General features: G+C 41.6%; 1 protein-coding gene across 6 annotated transcripts in view; it reads left to right on the forward strand.

Annotated features, from left to right (window-relative positions):
- The window catches only part of LOC126547302 (alanine--glyoxylate aminotransferase 2, mitochondrial), a 62,488-nt gene that overhangs the window by 41,126 nt on the left and 1,285 nt on the right, over positions 1 to 20,077 (forward strand). For 5 of the 6 annotated variants that reach the window (XM_055062773.2, XM_055062774.2, XM_055062771.2 and 2 more), the window contains 2 exons: positions 2,423 to 2,521; positions 7,289 to 13,047. In XM_055062773.2, the coding sequence (XP_054918748.1) occupies positions 2,423 to 2,521; positions 7,289 to 7,387 (198 nt within the window). In that variant the 3' untranslated portion in view covers positions 7,388 to 13,047. Of the gene's footprint in view, positions 1 to 2,422; positions 2,522 to 7,288; positions 13,048 to 20,077 lie in introns of those variants that run through there. The other variant, XM_055062772.2, reaches the window with a different exon arrangement.

A 20,077-nucleotide genomic window follows, 5' to 3' on the forward strand; every position in this document is an offset into this window, starting at 1 on the left:
AAGTTTGCCTTCATCTTTAATTAATTATGCAGTTCCATAAAAAACCTTATTTCCTCTATGCTTTCCTTGGCATTGTGTTGTGTTTTGGAAGCACATCACATACAATGCTACTAGTAGTAATGTGTTTTTGGCTGCTTATTGTTATTGCCCTGGCCAACTTACAGCCATGCACATGCTGGCTTATTCGCATAACACATGCATAGCTGGCAGATGGCTGGCACAGTAACAGTAATGCAGATCTAATGCCTCTCTTCCTGATGGCGGACACGAGGAGGCAGTCGCAAGGAGCATCACAATCACAAGGAGCCTGGCAGAGAACAATCGTTGACATAGCAGTCCTTGCAAACTGTCACAAAGCCACACGGAGCTGCCATGTTGACATATATTTTTATAACACAAGACTTGTTACATATTCCAGACATATCCTTATAACATAAGACCTGAAGAACACAAACATCTCAAGCCAGCAATTTTGTGTCAGTACTCCTTTAATGTTAGCATCATTCGTTGCACAAGCTTTTTATTCTAGTTTGTATGAAAACCACCTTTCATAAAAAGTCAATAATTTTCACAATTTACAATTGCCAGGCAATCCATTTAAAGGCTGTACAGCATAAGTATTCACTAATCAGATGTGTTCAGTTCTTTTTTTCTTATAAGTGCTCACATGTACTTGTATATCCACACATTTTGTAAGCTATGTGCTGAATATGACATTGCTTGCTATTGTCAATGCTTTAAAAGACAAGTTATGAATAAATTACTTTACACTTAATTCTTTTGTGAACTTAATTTGTCTCGGTTTACAAACTTGATTTAAAGAAGTTTGACTTGTGCTGAAATTTTAGAATAATTTGAGGATGCTTAATATAGTGTGATGGCCAGCCTACAATTTTGCCTTCCCTAGTCAAAAGTGCCAGTATGCACCCCTGGTAGCATATATCAATGATAAGGCATTTGCAAAGGAAGATTTTATTGTATATGTATTGTAACTTTAGTGTACTTCATGGAAGTCGTGTTTTTTGGGTACTGTTGGTCTATTTGAATAGCCAGTGCTATAGTCAGTAGACAAGTAAAGAAATGCAGGAGATCCTCCCAAAAAAGTGGTGCGATGCCTTGCCCTTCAAATTTCTATGCTTCGAGAAATAGTTCCCTTACAGATGCCACTGGCATAAAGATGAGATGCTCCAGTTGTTTAGAAAAACAATGAGCATGCTGCAGTCGATCACCACATGCACACAGCCAAAATCTCCAAGTGCTTGGACGAATAGGACAGCTCATAGCAATTACACACACATTTAAATAGGTGTTTAGGAGAGGGATTTCATTGACCTCCTGAAAGTACCTCCTTGCAGACGCATCTAACTACTGTGTTCGTGCATGACATCAACAAGATGTATCATAAAAGGCTGAATTACCTGGTTGATCCCTTGATAGGCATGGCTATCTCTCACTTAGCAACAAGAAGCTCCTTCCCCTGCAGGGCGAGGAGTTTCAAGGCAAGAAAGTGCCTGACCAAAGTGATAGCAGGGACATGGATACAGAGAAGGGAGGAGAGGGAGACCAGGATGAAGCGATTCATTGGTGCATGGAAACATGTAGCCTTTCAAGGGCACTTGCTACTGCATTCTTGACCTGTCGCTGATTATATGGCTTATGTGCAGTTATGATTGGTAAAATGACACTTTTGAAAGATTGTGGCTATGACAAGCCTCTAGCAGTCAAAAGAGCTGGAAAAGCTGCTGTTGCAATCATGTTTTTATGATGTAGCACTCTGCTTTGTTTTAATAGTTGTGTTAAGTGTCACCAGGCTTTTTCCAGCAACTAGTAGTAATTGTTTGAAAAATAAAAATTGTTATCTTCATGCAAGCTTCTATTTTTCTTTTGTTTAGAATATCTGGCACTTTTGACACAAATGTGCATACTAAATGCAGTAATTTCACCATCTCCATATGTTTTATAATATATTTGATACATAAATGGACTAAAAAGCATTTTTGTATCTTACTAAAAATGCTACTTAGGCCACATGACTTTTAAGCAACGCACCTTTTCACTGCACTTGCTTTGAGAGCATGTAGTCATCATTTAGAGACAGCACCCACTTGCACACTACTGCTTTATCTGCTTTGTCTTTTTTGTCATTATAAGCACCTGTATCATTTTTCTTGGGGGAGGGGGGGGGGCTAATAATTCTACAAAGAACTTTAATTTGCTAGTGATTATGTTCAAGTGTGTCGCATACAATATTTCATGCATTGCTTTGTGCAATGAAAGTTGCTCCTTCAAACGTTGATGCAATAACTAGGCACATTTGTGATGAGGTCTTCTTGTTGACGTGTCTCTGTGCTCCATCTAATTTTGCAGGTTTATAGTTATTCAGAAAATATGGGCAAAAATGTATATTTTCTGTGCTTTGCAGGAAACAAAAGTTCCTCTTGCAGCAACCAAAGTGAATGCCATCCTTGAGGACTGCCGTGAAATGGGCCTTCTTATTGGCAAGGGTGGTCAGCATGGGCATGTAAGTAGGGCACCGGGACAGCTGTTTCATAGTGTCCATTCTGTGGCCACTTTAGCACCTTTTTGCACACCCCTTGCCTCCCCTAGTACCTTTAATGCTGCCACCACCATAACAGTCTAGAATAAAAATAGAATAAAGCATGACATTTTTTGACGCTTATATACAGTTCTGCGATGTTGCCAAGCTCTGTGTTGTAGCATCCCCGTCCATAGCTCTCATCAGGCATTGCATGTTGTTTTTCATCTGCACTGCTTGGCCATTCTGTGTCTCAGGTTCCTCCTTCTTCATCCTCAGAGGTGATTCCTTTTGTCTGCTTTCCATGCGGCAGTTCTTGCCTAGGTGCTTGCACTGTAAGCTATGTGCCCCTTACTTGCTGATGCTACATGTGTAAGCCTGTCTCCTTTGGTATCAACGAAGCACAATGTTGTCAATGTTTCTTCTTGATAGTGTCAGATGTTGTCATGTAATTGACACTGTTGGATTCAGTATGCACAGCACTGTGGTGAAATTCTTTCAATTAATTAATCGTTGCTGAGGCACAGCCTCAGCGCATGAAGTTGTTCGTTACCACACCACAAGCCATTCATTAAAGAAAATCCAGCAGAAAGAGAAAAAAAAACTCTACAATCTAATCAAACACACAAAAAAGAATTAAGTCCCCAAAGAAGGTATCAAGTTCAGCAAAGGCCTACAGTTTCATGGTCTGCAGTGAGGCTGCGAGATGAACTAGAGGTGGTGATGGAGGCAGCACTTGTAGAGTAGAAGCGGTGCTGAAGACAGGCGCTGTTGAAGAAAAATCCTGGTCACCTTCAGGCGAACAACCTGGATCTATTGATGCAGGAGTAAATCCGGATGCAATGTTAGGAACATGAGCAGGTGGACTTGGCACGATAGAGGTCACAACACCGAACACCAAGTCCAATGGCTTCACCTCAGCTCCCGGTGCAGGGGCTTCATTTCTTCTACGTAGATCGGCACCTTCCTGCATGCCTGGAGCGCTGGCGAACTCCTTCCTCCATGCCAGGCTTGTTGTTCCAGGTCTCCCCGGTTTCTTCTTTTCTCTCTCCTGGCTTGTTGTTGTTGCTGTTCGAATTCTTTCTTTGGCATGCTCGTGCAACCGCTGCAGCTTCTCGTTGTCATCTTCGCATGGCTGACCCACTCCGATCACGGCACTCGTGCACTTGACACATCACAAGCACAAGTAAATGATTGGCACCTACTGAGCTGGCCCAGTTCTTAGTGGATATTGCCATTGTTATCTTGTAGTTCACTTTTCTCTACATGTCTTATGTTTCTCAGTGCAAATGACATCTGGACATTGTCCTAGTATCTTTCAGTAACTATTCCTTCTCAAAAAAAAGCCCCAAATGCTAGCAAGCAGTAGTTATCTGAAACTTGTGTGGCTTTGATGAGTGTGTGGCCTAGTAGATAGAACATATGCAGTTAAACCTCGATACAACGAAGTCGGTAAAATCGGCAATTTGCTTCGTTATATCAAAATTTCGTTGTATTGAAATTCGACCTTTGGTGCAAATAAGTACAGTGGCCAATCACTTTTTCTTACACGGAAAGGGGCTGCAGAATTTTCAGAATTATCCGGCAATCGAAAAAAGTAAATTTGAATGAGAAAACAATTCATTTTGATAAATTTGGGAGTAGGCGATAGATGATGCGGTTTCATTCCACGTACGTCGATGATATATTCTTGGCGGTACGAAATAAGCGAAGTCAGCCATGCTTTTGTGTGCACTCCACTCCCGCGGCTGATAGCGTCGCCCGCACTGGGACAACTCTATCGGGAAAAGCACCGGCAGTGGGGAGCGAACGCTTCGTCTGCCTCTCGTTCCAACGGGTCACCGAAAAATTTAAAATTAGATTATGGGGTTTTACGTGCCGAAACCACTTTCTGATTATGAGGCACGCCGTAGTGGAGGCCTCCAGAAATTTTGACCACCTGGGGTTCTTTAACATGCACCTAAATCTATGTACACGGGTGTTTTCGCATTTCGCCTCCATCGAAATGCGGCCGCCGTGGCCGGGATTCGATCCCGCGACCTCGTGCTCAGCAGCCCAACACCATAGCCACTGAGCAACCACGGCGGGTTGGGTCACCGAAACTGGAGATTACGTAACCTCCAATACTAAACGCGCAGTAAGACAGCTTACATGGTGCCACGCCGTCTCAGCATGCCCACTCTTTGCACATGCGGCGTATTACCTCTAAAGCAAAGTGCGCAGCTGCGTATGTGCTCAGTCGCGCTTACAGGCATGCGCAGCCACGGCCGAGAGACGCGCGCCAACTTACCCGCCCCCTCGCGTGCACTTGATCGCAGTCTCACGAGTTCCCTCCTCTCCCCTCCTTTCCCTTTGCTTGCGCGGGAAGGCGGCACTCGTGAAGCCACCATCTTTCATGTCTAACCCTCGCACCTAAAACGCACAGTGTGCGGGGGCGCAATAGGATCTTATCGCACTTGAACTTTATACGGAACATGATGCGGCTCCACTTTGGCGGTCGCTCTTGTTGCGCGGCGCGCAATTTGAGAGGTGCATTTGCTAGCAGCCGCTTGTAATTAAATAATTTGACTATCTGCGACCGCGGAAGTTTCCATTTATTGTCTCGGCATTTTCTCGTTACATAGAAATTGCATACAAACACACTTTGTTATACTGAGGTTCTAAATACATGTGGACAAGAGGTTATGAAAAGTTAAATACTTTTTATATCGAGAATTTCGCGCTATTGAAGTTCGTTATATTGAGGTTTAACTGTATCTGGAAACTTGCAGGTTGTTCATTTAATTCCAAGCTCGAGGTCGTACAGAAAATTTTCTTTATGCTTTCCTTTGCTTTTACCTGTCACTTGATGATCATTGCCAAATGGTGCTTGCCAATACTTCATGAGGTTGGTCAATATTACGAAGTCTGGCAAAGCAAGCATTTCTTGCCTAAACAACTCCACTAATAAAGCTGCTAAAACAGACACATAAGGTTTTGGCTATTGAAGACATGCATTCAAAACATGCATATTAGTTGTCAGATGTATTTTGAGGTGGCTTTGTGCCCCCATTACTGGCTACATTTGCAGAAATGCTAATCCATGATGATGTGACGAGTCAAAACTTGGACTAAGCAGGAACATAGCCAAGTGTACTTTATTGCTGACAAGAACAGCAATGGTGTGGAGAATTTATTCGTCTTAGGCTGCCACTGGAAGTGGTCGATGTTAAAAATTTCTGCAGACTGTGCTTACGTCTTATCATATGAAAATAAGAATGTGAAGCTCATGGAAAGTAAAATCAGTACAGTCATCTTGTTATAATTAGAAAAACATTGGGTTAATTCAAATAAATGTCAACAATTTGCTTGACTCACTATACCCTCAAAGCATATTGAAACCAGTTAATTCAAACATCAAACATGGCTTTGGATCAATGTAATCTTTGAGCTTCAAGGCAGACTAGTGCCAAAGTAACATGACAGCAGCCAAATGTCCCTAAGAGAAGATATTAACACTGCACTGCATAGTCAAGGTACAGTAGAACCTCGCTGATACAATTTTTTTTTTTATGTGTGTGTATGGGATGAAAAAACAAAAAGTTATTTCAGAACTGCAATAGCCAGGAAAGCTTAAAAGTCAGAAAGTTGCGAGTCTATGGCCTTCGCATCAGGACTGGGATGTATGATGTACTATCCAGGATAATGCAACAGCAGGGATGTACAGAGGTTATACCACAGCATAAATGCATTGTCAACCAAACAAACATAAATAAATGACTTGTGTTCAAAATTTACCTATCTTATATTACAATTATATTACAACTGATATGGCAAATGACAAAATAATTGCAAAATCATTTGATGCACGTAATGATAATTTGATGCATAAATATATGCTAATATGACATCTAGTCGACCCCTCCGCCCGTCTATCATAATTTGCTGCCATTGCAGTAAAATTCAGTTACCAGATCATTGCCTCTAAGGACCATAAACAACAGTTTTGAGCAGTGCAGCTGTGTGTGGGTGTAAAAGTACTGCCCATATATCCCACATCCACCCTCTATGGCCACTGAAAGCTATCACCATTGAACTTTTCAAGCTCGTTCGTGGAGATTGAAAGCCACCGATGCCACACAGCTTGTTGCTCACCGTTGGAGCAACTCTATGACTATTATTATAGGTCTGACACAGCTGTGGTTATTATTCAATGTGAATGAGCCTCAGAATTTTCAACAGTTTTTAGAGCACTGAGCATGCACATGCAACAGATGCATATTTAGGCCAGAACACTGGGTGTGCATGCTGAGAGAAAGAGCACTTTATGCGGACATGGCACTGCATATTTTGAAATATACTGTATCTGTCAGCTGATGGAGTTCAGTATATGGCCATGATGTTGCTAAATGCTTTTAAATGATATCTGAGATATTCAAGGAAATATTTCTGCTGTTAAATATAGGCTAAAATTCAATATACTTGCCTAGGCTTGATATAAAGAAGCTACCGTGCATATGGCAAGTACGTGCTGGATCACACTGCCCATGTTTACATGTACCTGATATTATTTGGAGCTGCACAGAAGGAAGCACAAGAATATGTTTTGCATGTAAATCAACTATCACTTACTTCTAATAATTAAACAGAAATGTGATCTCAAGAAGCTTTAATTAACATGAACCGATTGTATATTGACAGCAAAATTCTTCAGCCTTACAGAGCTATAATAAGTGGCCCATGCACATGTAATGATCTCTGGTTTTCACGCAGGTGTTGAGGATCAAGCCACCAATGTGCATCACCGAGGCTGACGTGGCCTTCACGGCAGCAGTGCTCAGGACAGCCATTGCTCGTGTTCAACAGCAGTGACGTAGACACTGTCAGTGCAAATTCAAACATGAACGAGTCATTAACGACTAGAATGTGTTGCTGCCTTTCCAGGTTCTATGCATCTTCAGTGGATTAACTCAGGCGCCAAAATGTATGTTTGGGACTACACCATGCTTAGTAGTACATGTTGCTAGGCTTGTCAGTTCATACTGAACAATTTCATACCATAAAACCTATGGCCACTTAGTGCAAAATGGAAATAAAAAGGGGGCGGTGCCTAGAAACTGGCTATAATGTGATTGCATGTCACACTCCCATGTAATTAAGTGTAATGATGAATCTTTTTCCTTTTCATATTTAAATTTAAGGGGATGACACAATTGTGAACATGAGTACACCCGGGATGTGCAAGTGAAACAGTGCACATTCTACTGTGCATATTTGTGTTTTCATGCTGTTCTGCGACATGATGCTTGTGACTAACTAAATCGACACACTGTTATGGTCGTTGGCGTGCCAACCAGCTACAGGTACGTTGCTGGCCATTGAGAGTAGCCATGTGTGCTGCCAAGCAGGCACTTCAAGCTTCATGGCGAAGGGTAGCATGCCTACAGCATTCCTTTCACAGCAAAATGCTTTTAATAGCTTGGCTAAGTTTGGAATAAATTTTACGAAAGTGACATGCAACCTGCCGAGGTGGCTCACTGGCTATGGCATTCATGTACTGTGCATTGGGTGCAGATTAAAGAAACCCAGGTGGTCAAAATTAATCTGGAATCCCCAATTACAGCATGCCTCATAATCAAATTGTGGTTTTGGCTCATAAAACACCAAAATGCCATTTTTAGTTGAAATGACATACCTTGGCTTCCTAGCATGCACCCGTCATCATGTTGCTGCTTAGTGGTACCTTGCACTGTGTTCAAGGTCAAGCACCACATTGCTGAACAACAGTAATCCAGGCTTCAAGCACAGTATGAGGAACATGTACCCTTGGATAGTATTAAACCCAGCAGATGGCACAACAATGCAGTTCAGATACTGCTAGCATGCCCTGGGCATTTTTGTTTGCCATAGTACATGGTGAATGAAAAGGAATATCAAATTTTTAATAATATCTAAAGATAACGATGTACCTTGCTAAGTGGCAGATAACATAATTGTAACTTATTTTTTGCCAGAGGCTAGCTTCGTGGTCTTCACAAATGACCTACAGTTAATGAAAAATTGCCTCTGCAAAATACTGGTACAAACAGTTTTTACAGCAGCATGCCCAGTAGTAACCTAGCCGTCTCATAAAATTTTGTGTCCATGAATTATTTAGAAATTTTACATCTGAATGGAATTGCAATATAATCTTATTTTTAAAGTCATCTGTCAATCACAGCACATATCTGTAAAGCCGGTTATCAGGTAGATTACACACTCTCTGTTCCCCCGCTCTCTCTCTCTTTTTTCACTGCTAACATTGTTTGTCATTCTTTTGCATTTACATAGTTATGCATTATAGTACTCGGCTTAGAAGGTCAAAATTTGCACTTTGCAAAATTTGCAGAGATTACTGGTCTTTTGGTATGCCTTCATTTGAGTTTACCTACAGCTTGTTTATTATCAAATGAATTTTAACGTATGCCCATGTGTATAAGTAAAGGATCCCCTTCATTTTTTGAACTCGCACACGCTGCAGTGTCACTGTTCTTTCCTGCTCATGGTATATAGCTGTTCCTAAATTGATCTTTATTTTAAAAAGAAGGTGACATTTTGATAATTGGGGAGAAACTTGAATTGAAATGAGTTACAGGTATCTTATGTTTGTGTCTGTGAGTTCTCATTAGAATTGACTGACAGGGGGAGCGAAGCCTGAGATGGTGTTACTCTGAATTTTTGGCAAGCCACAAGCCTTGAAAATGGCAAAACAGAAAGCTGTAACTGTATTTTTGCACTGTTTTAGACTTGTGTCCACATTACATTCTTTAATGGAATAAAAATTGCTTCCTTGGTGCCTTAAAAAATCGTCTAAAGTTCCTCCCACTCTACTGCATTGTAAAGTTGGCGGCTGCGGTAAAATTATGTGAGACTTCAGCTCTAAGATCATAATGAATGCAATTAAGTTGAGAGAGATGAAAAGTGTTAATTTGATAGTGTAAATATTTATGTGCACACCTAAGTAAAACAAAGCTGTTCTTTGGCTAAAGTAGCATTAAAATTTAATGAGTTCGAATGGTTTAATCTCCTTTGAAGGGCAACTTGATCGGGCTAGTTGGTACAAATCCATGGTGGCAGGTAGTGCAAAATTAACGGGGACACAGAAATACAAAGCAGAAGCGCTAACTTTCACTGAACTTTAATGCAAAAGGCGCTTACATATCAGTATATATTAAGAAGGAAAGAAAGAAATCCATATACAAGCAAAGAATTTAGATATCTAGAGGGCATACAAAACAGAATTAGATGAATGGTGCTTTTCGTCTGACACATGGCATTATAACTTGTCTGTGGATTTATTTCTTCTTCATATTTATATGCAATTCCTTTTTGCATCAACGTTCAGTTGAAGTTGGCGCTTGTGCTTCATTGCTCCTGTGTCCCTGTTAATTTTGCGCTACCTACCACCATGGATTCTTTGAAGGGGTCTTGCGACACATTTTACAAGTTTAAACATGTCTCAGGTATGGTAGGGACCCACCTCGTGAATCTTATCCTACAAAACCTTTTCTGAAGTGCTGTATACGAACGTAATTATGAAAGGCAATATGATGCCCTTTGACTTCTTCAAAGCTTTTCTTCTCTTTCTGTCACTCCAACTACAATGGAACCTGTGGCTATCAGCCAGTGAAGGCTGGCCATTTACAAATCATGCTGCACTTTTGCTTTTTTTATCTAAAGTGGGTAAGCATCCTATGGGTGGTTTTAGGCGCCAAGCTTGCCATGCTTCCTTACTTGGTTAGTTATTTGAGCTGCACTATCTTACATTTAGTTGTGCAATTTACCAATCATTCTGCTCATGTATGATGTTTGAAATAATCCAGCCAATGATCATTTGTTGGTGGTTTATGCCACCTCATCATAAAGGACATTAGAATTTCACAAGGCAACAAGGAAGGACAAACAACCTGTTAAGCGAAATCGTAGATTCCTTGCCGTTTCAGTGGCATCAAGTGTTAAGGAAGAAAATGGGTAAACTAACTTCAAAACATGTTGCAAGAGCCCTTTAAGGATATCTGAGCCAGGTGGTAATGTTCATCAAAGCATCAATGAAGTAAAATTGTCGTTAAGTTATTATGCATCAAGACATTCAAATTAATACTGTATTATGCAGACATGCTGCAATTACCTATTAATTTTTACTGACTGGCACTTGGTGTTTAGTGGTATTGTGTAGATCACATTTAGCGATGCTTTATGTGTCAATTTCAAATAACCATTGTTTCTGACATATGGTTTACTGTAACCGGAAGTATGAGAAAGGCACTAAGCGAACTTTCTCGCATACTGTTTGTGTATAGCAGACCTATTTATATACAGATGTCCACAGATATAAGTTTACGTTCAATAAGTTGACCTGGACCACTAATCAGCCCATTGTAGTAGCCTGTATCCCAGAAGAGCAGAAATGGGGTCCAATTTTTTACTGCGACAAGCAGTTAATCCTTGGGAAACTAGTTTGGTCCTTAACATGTAATGTCATGCTTATTTCCCCCGAATTTAAGTGGCTACCATGGGTGAACAAGAAGAGATGCGGAGATAAGATTTCAGAGGGAAAGAGTCAAAGATCTGGAGAGATTAAGTGCAGAAATTCCAAAGATAGAGTAATTGAAGGTAAGGTGAAGATAAAGCCTGTACAGAAGCTGTGAGAAAATTGATATGAGGCCAAGACAGTGTATTCTGCAAATGGTACAGTGAATACGAAGCCCATATCGAAACATTGAGAAGCAGAATGAGCGAGAAGTAACAAACAAAACAAAACCGAGAACTTCCAAGTGAATTGCTTAATATGATAAATGACTCAAGGCTGCAAAAAGTCAGAATGTTGTTATTGAGCTCAGTGTCTTTGTGTCATATAGCAATAGCTGAATTAGTAAGCTTCGTGCATAAAGGCAAGGCTTTATCTACTCCATGCAGGATGTGTTTTATGTTCTGTGCTTAGCATACTTTCTGAAGGACCATGGAGGAAGGGAAAAGCTAGGAGGGAGCATTGTCCAACGTGAATGAAGCTAAACCTGTTGGCCCAACATGTGATCGCACATCAACGTGTGCGGTTGGTTTTAGTGTTCCTGCTCTGCAGGCAGAGCCACGGCATGACAGCCGAACAAGCGCACACTGAATAAAAACTACTGGCATAGCTACTGGGAACCAAACGTCTCAACATCTCGATTCTTGCTCCGTGATTTCGATGCAAGAGGTCACGTGTTGGGCCACCACTGAGCAAAGGGCTGCTTCACGGAGCGTTCGCTTGCCAACACTGGCTGTGCGACATAATGCTCTCTCCTAACTTTTTCCTCCCTCCATGTGCAGGACAAAGGGATGGATAATAAAATTGACCAACACTAAGCTAACAATGGAAGTCTCGACCTGGAATCATTAGCCTATAGCCAACGTTTCGATGAGGAGGGTTGCCAAATAACTTGACAAGGAGCCCTGGCGAAAAAAAAGTCCCCTTGTTGAAACGTTAGCTCCAGGCCAAGGCTTCCCTTTTTCATCCACTGCTGATTAGTATACTTTGCAGTGAGTTACAGGATAAGAATGTGGCTGCAAGTGCACCTCAAAGAGAATCTGTTTATATACACCCAGCAAACCGCTGTTGCTCGTTTTCAAATCTGTTCCTAGTGAGTGCAGTGCATGTGTTCACTCATCACTACGTGAACTTGCTGACCTACCACCTGCCACATGCTTGTGAGATGTTCCTGCAGTACGAGGACCTCTGTCACCTTTGCAATGTGGAGACCACTACTGCCACTGGTGATGCATCTGTGCTTGCATGTGTATAGTACACTCAGTACTAAGCGTCTGTATTTTCCAAGTATATGATTGCATGAGTGGCAAAGGTATGATCACAAGTGTGCCCTTTTGTGAACTTTTTTTTTCCCTCACCATCTGCATTACCTTTTTCTACAGCTCTTTCTGGCTGTGTACATGGCATTGGCTTCAGTGTCCGTTGAGGTGCAAGCTAAAAAAATTTTATATTTGAAGCATGCTTCTTCATATACTAACATGAGGCATATTCTCAAGGTGGAAAATAATCAAAGAAAACTTGCATTACTAGTAGCAACAGTAAAAATGGCTATTATTTAGGGAATGACTTCAAGACTTCGAAGGGATCAGGTAAAAATATTGTCATAGACCTGCTAGTGAGAAGGGAGCTAGCTTCCCATATGTTGGACAGGAGCATATAATGTGAGGGGTCATTTAGCCATGAATGCAGGCCATTTTAACCTCTCATGCTGACCCTGGCTTGGGCAGCATGGCGATGCCTAGTATATGCTATATCCAGACAAGTTCATGGCACTTTTGATGAGTCCGTAGGTTTATTGTGTTGATGCCAGAAGGGGTGGGTAATCTCCGATTCGCTGGCTTTGCTGATGCTGCTCTTGCATCTCTTCCAACTTGTCCATAATGACACGCTGGGATGATATTTGCAAAAATATGGTATGTTGTCCATGTGTATTTTTGTTTATTAAATATAAATTTCAACAGCTGTCTATGCTTTGTTTAAACACAAGCACAGCTCTGGAGCTATTGAACAAAATGTGCCTTCTTGAAGGTGGTGGCAGGGTGTGGGATGGGAGAATGGACACTTATCCAATATATAACACTAGCTTTATTGTAATACAGTATCAATATGCTTTTTTTACAGTCAACATCTAGCACAATGAGTCAACAATTTTTACACAATTGTGGTAGTAATACATCATAAATGTGTGCACAACGATGCACAAAGCATTTATGCATCACAAACATGGGCAGCTTTTACAAGTCAAAAATACAGTTGCCAACAATGCAGTTGCAAGATCACATGTGTACTTGCTTCCAGTCTTTTACTCTACAATTGGCAAGTTTAGGCTCATTTTGCATATTTCTTGAAAAACTTCATATAAAAGAGCGGCAATCTGAAGTTCCTGTGCTTCTGATGTAATCTATAAATAACGAGTGAGGTATTCTGGGGGACTGAAGGCGAATATAAAAGTTGCCAAAGCTGTATGATTCATTCAATTTGGCCTGGATATGATGGCTTGGCCAGCTTAGTGCCTCCCTAAATGGAGGCAGACAAAAGCACACAAGATACTGCTGCACACCCAGCTTATCAATCTTTCCTTGTATGAAGTTTTCAGGTAGTAGATAGCTTTTGCAGATGTGTTGTTTCTGGAGGCCATAAAGGACACCAGCTTGCAAATGACTCTGCTCCAGTACGCATGAAAGCAGAATAATGTGCACATTCCCATTCCTCTGTGCTATGGTCCCCAGGCTATCATTACCTGGTTTCAAATTCTAATCCTGGCGAGTGAATTCATGGTACCATTTAAGGTCCAGGGTGCAACAAATTTTGGCAGAACCAATAAAAATGAGTGTCAACTAATTAAGTGCATGCATGTTTCTAACTTGTGGTGCACAGCAGTTCACATACGCAGTCATCAGGTCACCACGTGTGCCTGCTTTATTTTTGATTTCTATAAATACATGGCAAAACTGTGATGCAGTGACCTATATTACATTGTCTACGACATATATGAAAAATAGAATTTCACTTTAACATCTCTTTAATGTGAGCTGTGCAATGCAAGCAATAAATGTGTGCCCTTTGTCAGAAGTCTAGAGCTGAAATTGCATGCAGTTCAGAGGAATCTTTAGCTTGAGGCCAACTCTGATGCCGCCCATTCAACTACATGCAAAACGCTGAAATGCTTTTATGAAACAATCCATTGAATGATTTGAATGAAGTTTATTGCATTTCAGAGAAATTTTAATTCTAGTGACTGTAGAAAGCAGAATTTTGATTTAGGGCCTGGAATTTTTTACACACATTGCCAAGCATCGGAAAGTTAAAAAATACATAAAATTGAAGCATGAAGTTTACAAATCTGTAACTCTGCACCAGAAACGGATATCACAGTTATGTAAAGTGCATCTGTTAGAGCATCTAATGCTGAAAAATTAAATAGAACTTACAGCTTACGTGAACGTGTTACAATGTTTATGAAGGTTTTTCGAAAGTATTACATAATTGTGTTATATTTCACAGTGGCGTATAATACGTATAATTTGCTTGCTTTAGATGTATTATTAGATGCAGCTAGCAGAATTCTGGTATCATTTTTAATTGCCGAGTTAGAGTTGTAAACTCCAGCCTCACTTTTTGAAATTTTCTAATCTTACACAATTTTATTAAATTTAAAAAACTGACAGCCTAAATTTAGCAAATCTCATTAGTAAATCTTATCAAAGTCGATATAAAATGACTTCTCCATTCCCATATATTTAAATAAGAAACCTCGAGCTAAAACTTCTCTTAAGTTGGCTCTGGGCTGTGCACTATGCATCTCACTATATTACTGGGACTCCAGCTGTGTATAGTGAAGCACTTTTCACCCTCCAGGATTTTGGACTGCTGGAATTAAATATAAGGCTGACGACAAAGCTTGAAGTAAGCTTTAAATATCTTTGGCTGCATGCTGATGATGTATGGGGTTTTATGGCACAAGGGCCAATAATGGCCAAGGAGCGCCAGGAATGGGTATGAGGTATTCGATGGTGTGTTCAATGACAAATGGTGTAGATGTAACTTGCCTGTATAGTGGCCTAAAGTAGTCACTGTAAAATGCGTAAAATATACTGTATATGTATTAAAACTATGACATGCGAGGTGAGCTATAAACATTAAATATATGTTGCAAAGTGAGTGCAAGATTAAAATGCAAGAATATAAAGATAGCACTAATGCCTCACCCAGGCCCTTGTACGCAAGGGCAGGGAAGCACATGCTCTAAATGCTACAATCGCAGCAGCCTCCGATAAGAGGCTGTGCCATGTATCACTTGTGTGTATAACGTGTAGTAAATGAAGGATCATTTAAAAAGTTAGAATATTTGCTATCAAAATGCGGGTCATCGCCAAGGAGCATTGCTGGATGAAGTGGAATTTGCTGACGACAGTATGGTAAAAAGTTTTTTTTTCTTTTAGCTACTTTATGACACTCCAGTTGCGTGTAGGACAGTGAACATTGCACCGCATTTACCACAGATAGGGAGGTTATCGCTGGTCAGCTGGCACAAGTGTGTGCTCTATGTATGCCCGATTCTTAGTCGACACAATGATGACCTCAGTTCGTTGTGTTTTCGTTATGGGTGACCAATTTCCTAACTGTGGCTTAATAACATGCAGTTTAGTAGGTATTTCAGAGCCCCATGAGTGCTGCCAGTATCTTCCATAAGAAAGGCTTCAAGTCTATGGCAGGGAAAGATACAGAGTTGCTGGCTTTTGTTGCTACTGGTGTGGCGGTTTTGTCAGCCAACATATTGCCTTCGATGCCTCTAATCTTTTCTACTACTGCTATACTATGCCCAGGAACCCAGCATATTGTGACATGCTGGCTAGACATGGATGCTGTGCACAGAAGTGAATAAAGAAAATTTAGTACAGCATTTTTACTTTTACAGAAAAGAAAAGAACATGCAAACCCGCAGACCAATGATACGGCAGGCCAGCCTTGACCAAGTACTATATTATACACAAGCTGGTGTTCCCGTTTATGCCCTCCACGCCATGCAGTTGTTGGCTGAAAAAGAGGGCCTCTTTTTTATCGAAGTCGAGAAATGCATTTGAAGTTGGACTATTTCAGAAATACTTCGCCGCAAAAGTTACTCTATGCGTTCAGCAAAAGCAAATAATATTAGTTTAAAGATCCACAACACTTAGAGAGTCTGTGAATATAATGGCTTTATGTATACAATAGAACCTCGTCCATATGTTCCCGTTACGTATGTTTTCCCGGCGCCAACGTTCGCAATCGAGAACACAAAGAATTGCCAAATAGAGTTACACTCATTGTTTACCGGTTCATACGTTCCCAGAAAAATAGATTTTTCGGCACCAACGTTCAGTACGTCGCCAAACTGCGATCGTATGATACGTTTTCCGGCCGCTAGATGCCATGTAAACGAGAAGATGCGCGACGCGCACGGGCGATCGAGAACAGTATATAGCTGCCAGCTGCGGCAGCTTCACCGCAATACTTGCCCGCCCGTCTCACGTGAAAACGCCGGCGCGCACTCAGTTTCACATTTCGGTACCAGCAAACCTCACCAGGGTCGTCGCACGCGGCATTCACAGCTATCACCATTCACCGGTATCACCGATAAGCATCTTCGCCTATCTGTTTCACAGCGCGTGGTGCCGTCGGAAGCGTAGCGCACGCTTTTGGAGATAACCGAAACGCGACCCGTTCCCTGCTGCAGACTGCGATGGCATGCGTTTTCCGGCCGCTATAGATCCCATGCGAACAGGAAAAGGCGTGAGGCGCGCACGGTTTCTTATTCTGGTACCAGCAAATCTCTGCCCGCGTCGTCGCATGCCGCATGCAAAGCTATCGCAGCCAAACCTATTGCGATAAGCATCTTCACCTATCTGTTTTACAGCGCGTGGTGCGCAGTGCCACTGGTAGCGTACTGCACGCTTTTAGTAGGCGATAATCCAAACGCCGCCGCTCCCTGCTGCGGGCGACGCGATGTGGGCATCGCGTTTCGCTTCGGCGGCATCCGTCGACGCCCACCAGCTCGATCCCATTTCGGTTTCCTGTCGCCCTCTTAAAACGCCACGCAATACAAAAACAAAACGCGTCTCGGGTCGCCGGAGCCCCGCCAGCATAACGCGTGTCGGAGCCTCGTGCCGCAACGATCCGTGCGACGCTTCGCGTTACGTGGATGTCAACAATAGTTGAGTTTGTCAAATTTTTTTTTTTTATACCGGTGCCACACGTACACTTCTGATCGCGATCAGGACTGATCCGGATCAAATTTCTCGATCAACAATGGTCGCTGCTACACGGTCCAACGATCCGGATCGAGTTATCGTCTGCTGATCGTCAGAAACTCTCAGAACTGCGTAATCTATTAGCTACAAATTCAGATTTGCAAAATATGGTTAAATTTGGACAATAGTTCAATTTTACAGCTTATTATTGCTGGGAAAAGATTTTTAAACATTTTTTATTGAGCTGGCTTCACTTTAGCGTTTTCAGAATACTGCGCTAGAGGGCGCAGACGTCAGCCTGCGATCGCAATCAAGGGGCCTGATCGCGATCGCCCAGATCCGGATCTTGCAGGATCGCGATCGCAAATGACCGTGTAGCAACCCCCGATCACGATCGGAAGCGTACGTGTGACACCGGCATCAGTTACTTCGGATCGTACGTTTTCCCGGTTAGTACGTTTTTCTCGCGTTTCCCCCCCCAAACCATATGAATGAGGCTCTACTTATTTGTTTTCCCGATGTTTCACAACCGATAGTACTGCACATGCTTCAGCTGTAAAGATGCTCGTTTTCGGGTGCAGCACATCAGATTCAGAAAAGGATGTTCCGAGTTCTGCAAAGGACATGCTAGCCTGTGACTTTGATGGGTCAGTGTAATACTCCGGGCATGAGTACCTTGCCTGAAGTTCAAGGAAGTGCATTCGGTGTGTGCCTCTGGGGTGTGCTTTGCGACTTCGATAAACGATGCGTCACATTCTACAAGTTGCCACTGCCATGGCAGTAGGAGCTTTGCTGGAGGTATTAGACAATGTTCTAGGAGTTGGACACCCATTTGTTCACTCAGCTTCTTCACATGTAGTGAGAAGGGCTCCCTCGCTGTGGGCCGATTATTAAATAGTAAGGCACAGGACACATCATTTACAGTTTTGTAACAAAGATGTTCAGGATTCAAATGTACTTTCACATAGTATGTGAAGCTGGAATATAATCTCTATAGATGGAGTGACCACTTGTTTGATTCTACATAGAGGCTTTCTACAGGACTTGTCCTGAAGGCACCAGTTGCGAGGCGGATACCTAAATGATGAACAGGGTCTAAAATTTTTAGTGCACTTGGCATTGCAGAATTGCAGAATATAGCACCACAGTCAAGGTGAGAGTGGGCAAGGCTCTTTACAAGTTCAGGAGGCATTTTCGATCATAACCCCATGTTGTGCACAACCAAAGCTTTAAGTGGTTCATTGTTTTCAGACATTTTGTCTTCGGATTTTTAATATGGGGAATAAATGTCAGCTTTGAGTCTAAAATGATTCCTAGGGATATATGTTTGCTGATCTTCCTTGCTCACAATACCTGGAAATAGTGTTACCTGCCCTCTTTTTTTTTGAGACGAGTACACAGCTACTTTTATTGTTTATTTTAAGCCTATTTTCATCTGCTCATCTGGACAATTTGTTTATTGCTAGCTGCACTTGTCGTTTGCAGATGCCAATATTGCACGATTTGAAGTCTATCTGCACAGCGTCAACATGAACAGAATAAAATAATTGTACATTGAGTAAGTGTATGCAGGGAATTGGTTTTTGCAATAAAGAGTGCGCAACTAAGCACGCCCCCTTGCGGCACACCAGTCTCTTTGAAGAATGGCCTAGACAAAGCTCTGCCCACTCTTACGCAAAATGTGCAGTTGGACAGATAACTTTCAATTGTATCTCGCATGTTAACTCGGACACTCCGCGGAAAGTTCTCTAATTCGAAAGCACCATGTCGCATTGTGAGCTTTCTGTAGGTCTAGAAATACTGAGAGAAAGAACTGTTTATGTTAAAAGCATCTCTAATATATTCCTCAATGCGAACAAGGTGGTCTATTGTCGACATGCCTTCCCTGAAACCACATTGAAGGGGGTCTAGATTTTGTTGCTTTCAAGAACACAGATAAAGTGCCGGTTCACCATATTTTAAAATAGTTTGCAAAGACAGCTTGTAAGTGCTATTGGCCTATAACTACTGGCTAATGAGGGGTCCTTGCCTAGTTTAAGTATGGAGATGATAATACTTTCCTTCCAAGAGGATGGGATATAGCCAGCTGCCCACATGGCATTGTTAAGACTTGAGTGCTTTTGGAGTTGTTGAAAGAAGCCACCCGGCATGTAAAGATGATGTATACTGACGAATTGTGGCGATGAATTGTTGGCTATACTCCCAACGTAGTTGTATGAAATCTCGGGTTTGAAGAAAAAAGATGTTTCTGCTCCAGCCAAAACATTTTTTTTCTATTAGCTTCTATTTTTGTGGTTGGTGTCTGTGTGTTAAGAAAACTGTGTCATGACCATTGGCAACCAGATGAGCTTTTGCTAAACCTTATATTTCAAGGTAATCAAATATAGAGGCAACCCAAAAACAAGGTATCCCTGGTTAGGTCACTTGTGGTTATTATGAAAAAACGTAGACAGAGGTGACAAGCTCACTCAGTAAAAACTCCCATAGTGCAGTAATGACTCCTACAGCATGTAACTTTTCATTCTTAAGAGAAATTGCTGAGGCATCTATTTAAAGCTAGCTTAACAGTGGCCATTTGAAGTTGTTGGCTGTAAAATGCCACCAAGTGCATAGTCATTTTTACAGACAGGATTTCTCTAATAGTACTATTTTCATTTATTTTGTCATAACCAAATATTCAAAGCAGTCAAATGTCAAATTTTCAGATCAAATTCATCGAGCTGAAATGGAAGCACCCATTCTGAAGTTCCAAATATCTTGACACTC

Source organism: Dermacentor andersoni, chromosome 1, assembly GCF_023375885.2.
Source record: "Dermacentor andersoni chromosome 1, qqDerAnde1_hic_scaffold, whole genome shotgun sequence".
In the NCBI taxonomy this organism is placed as follows: Eukaryota; Metazoa; Arthropoda; class Arachnida; order Ixodida; family Ixodidae; genus Dermacentor; species Dermacentor andersoni.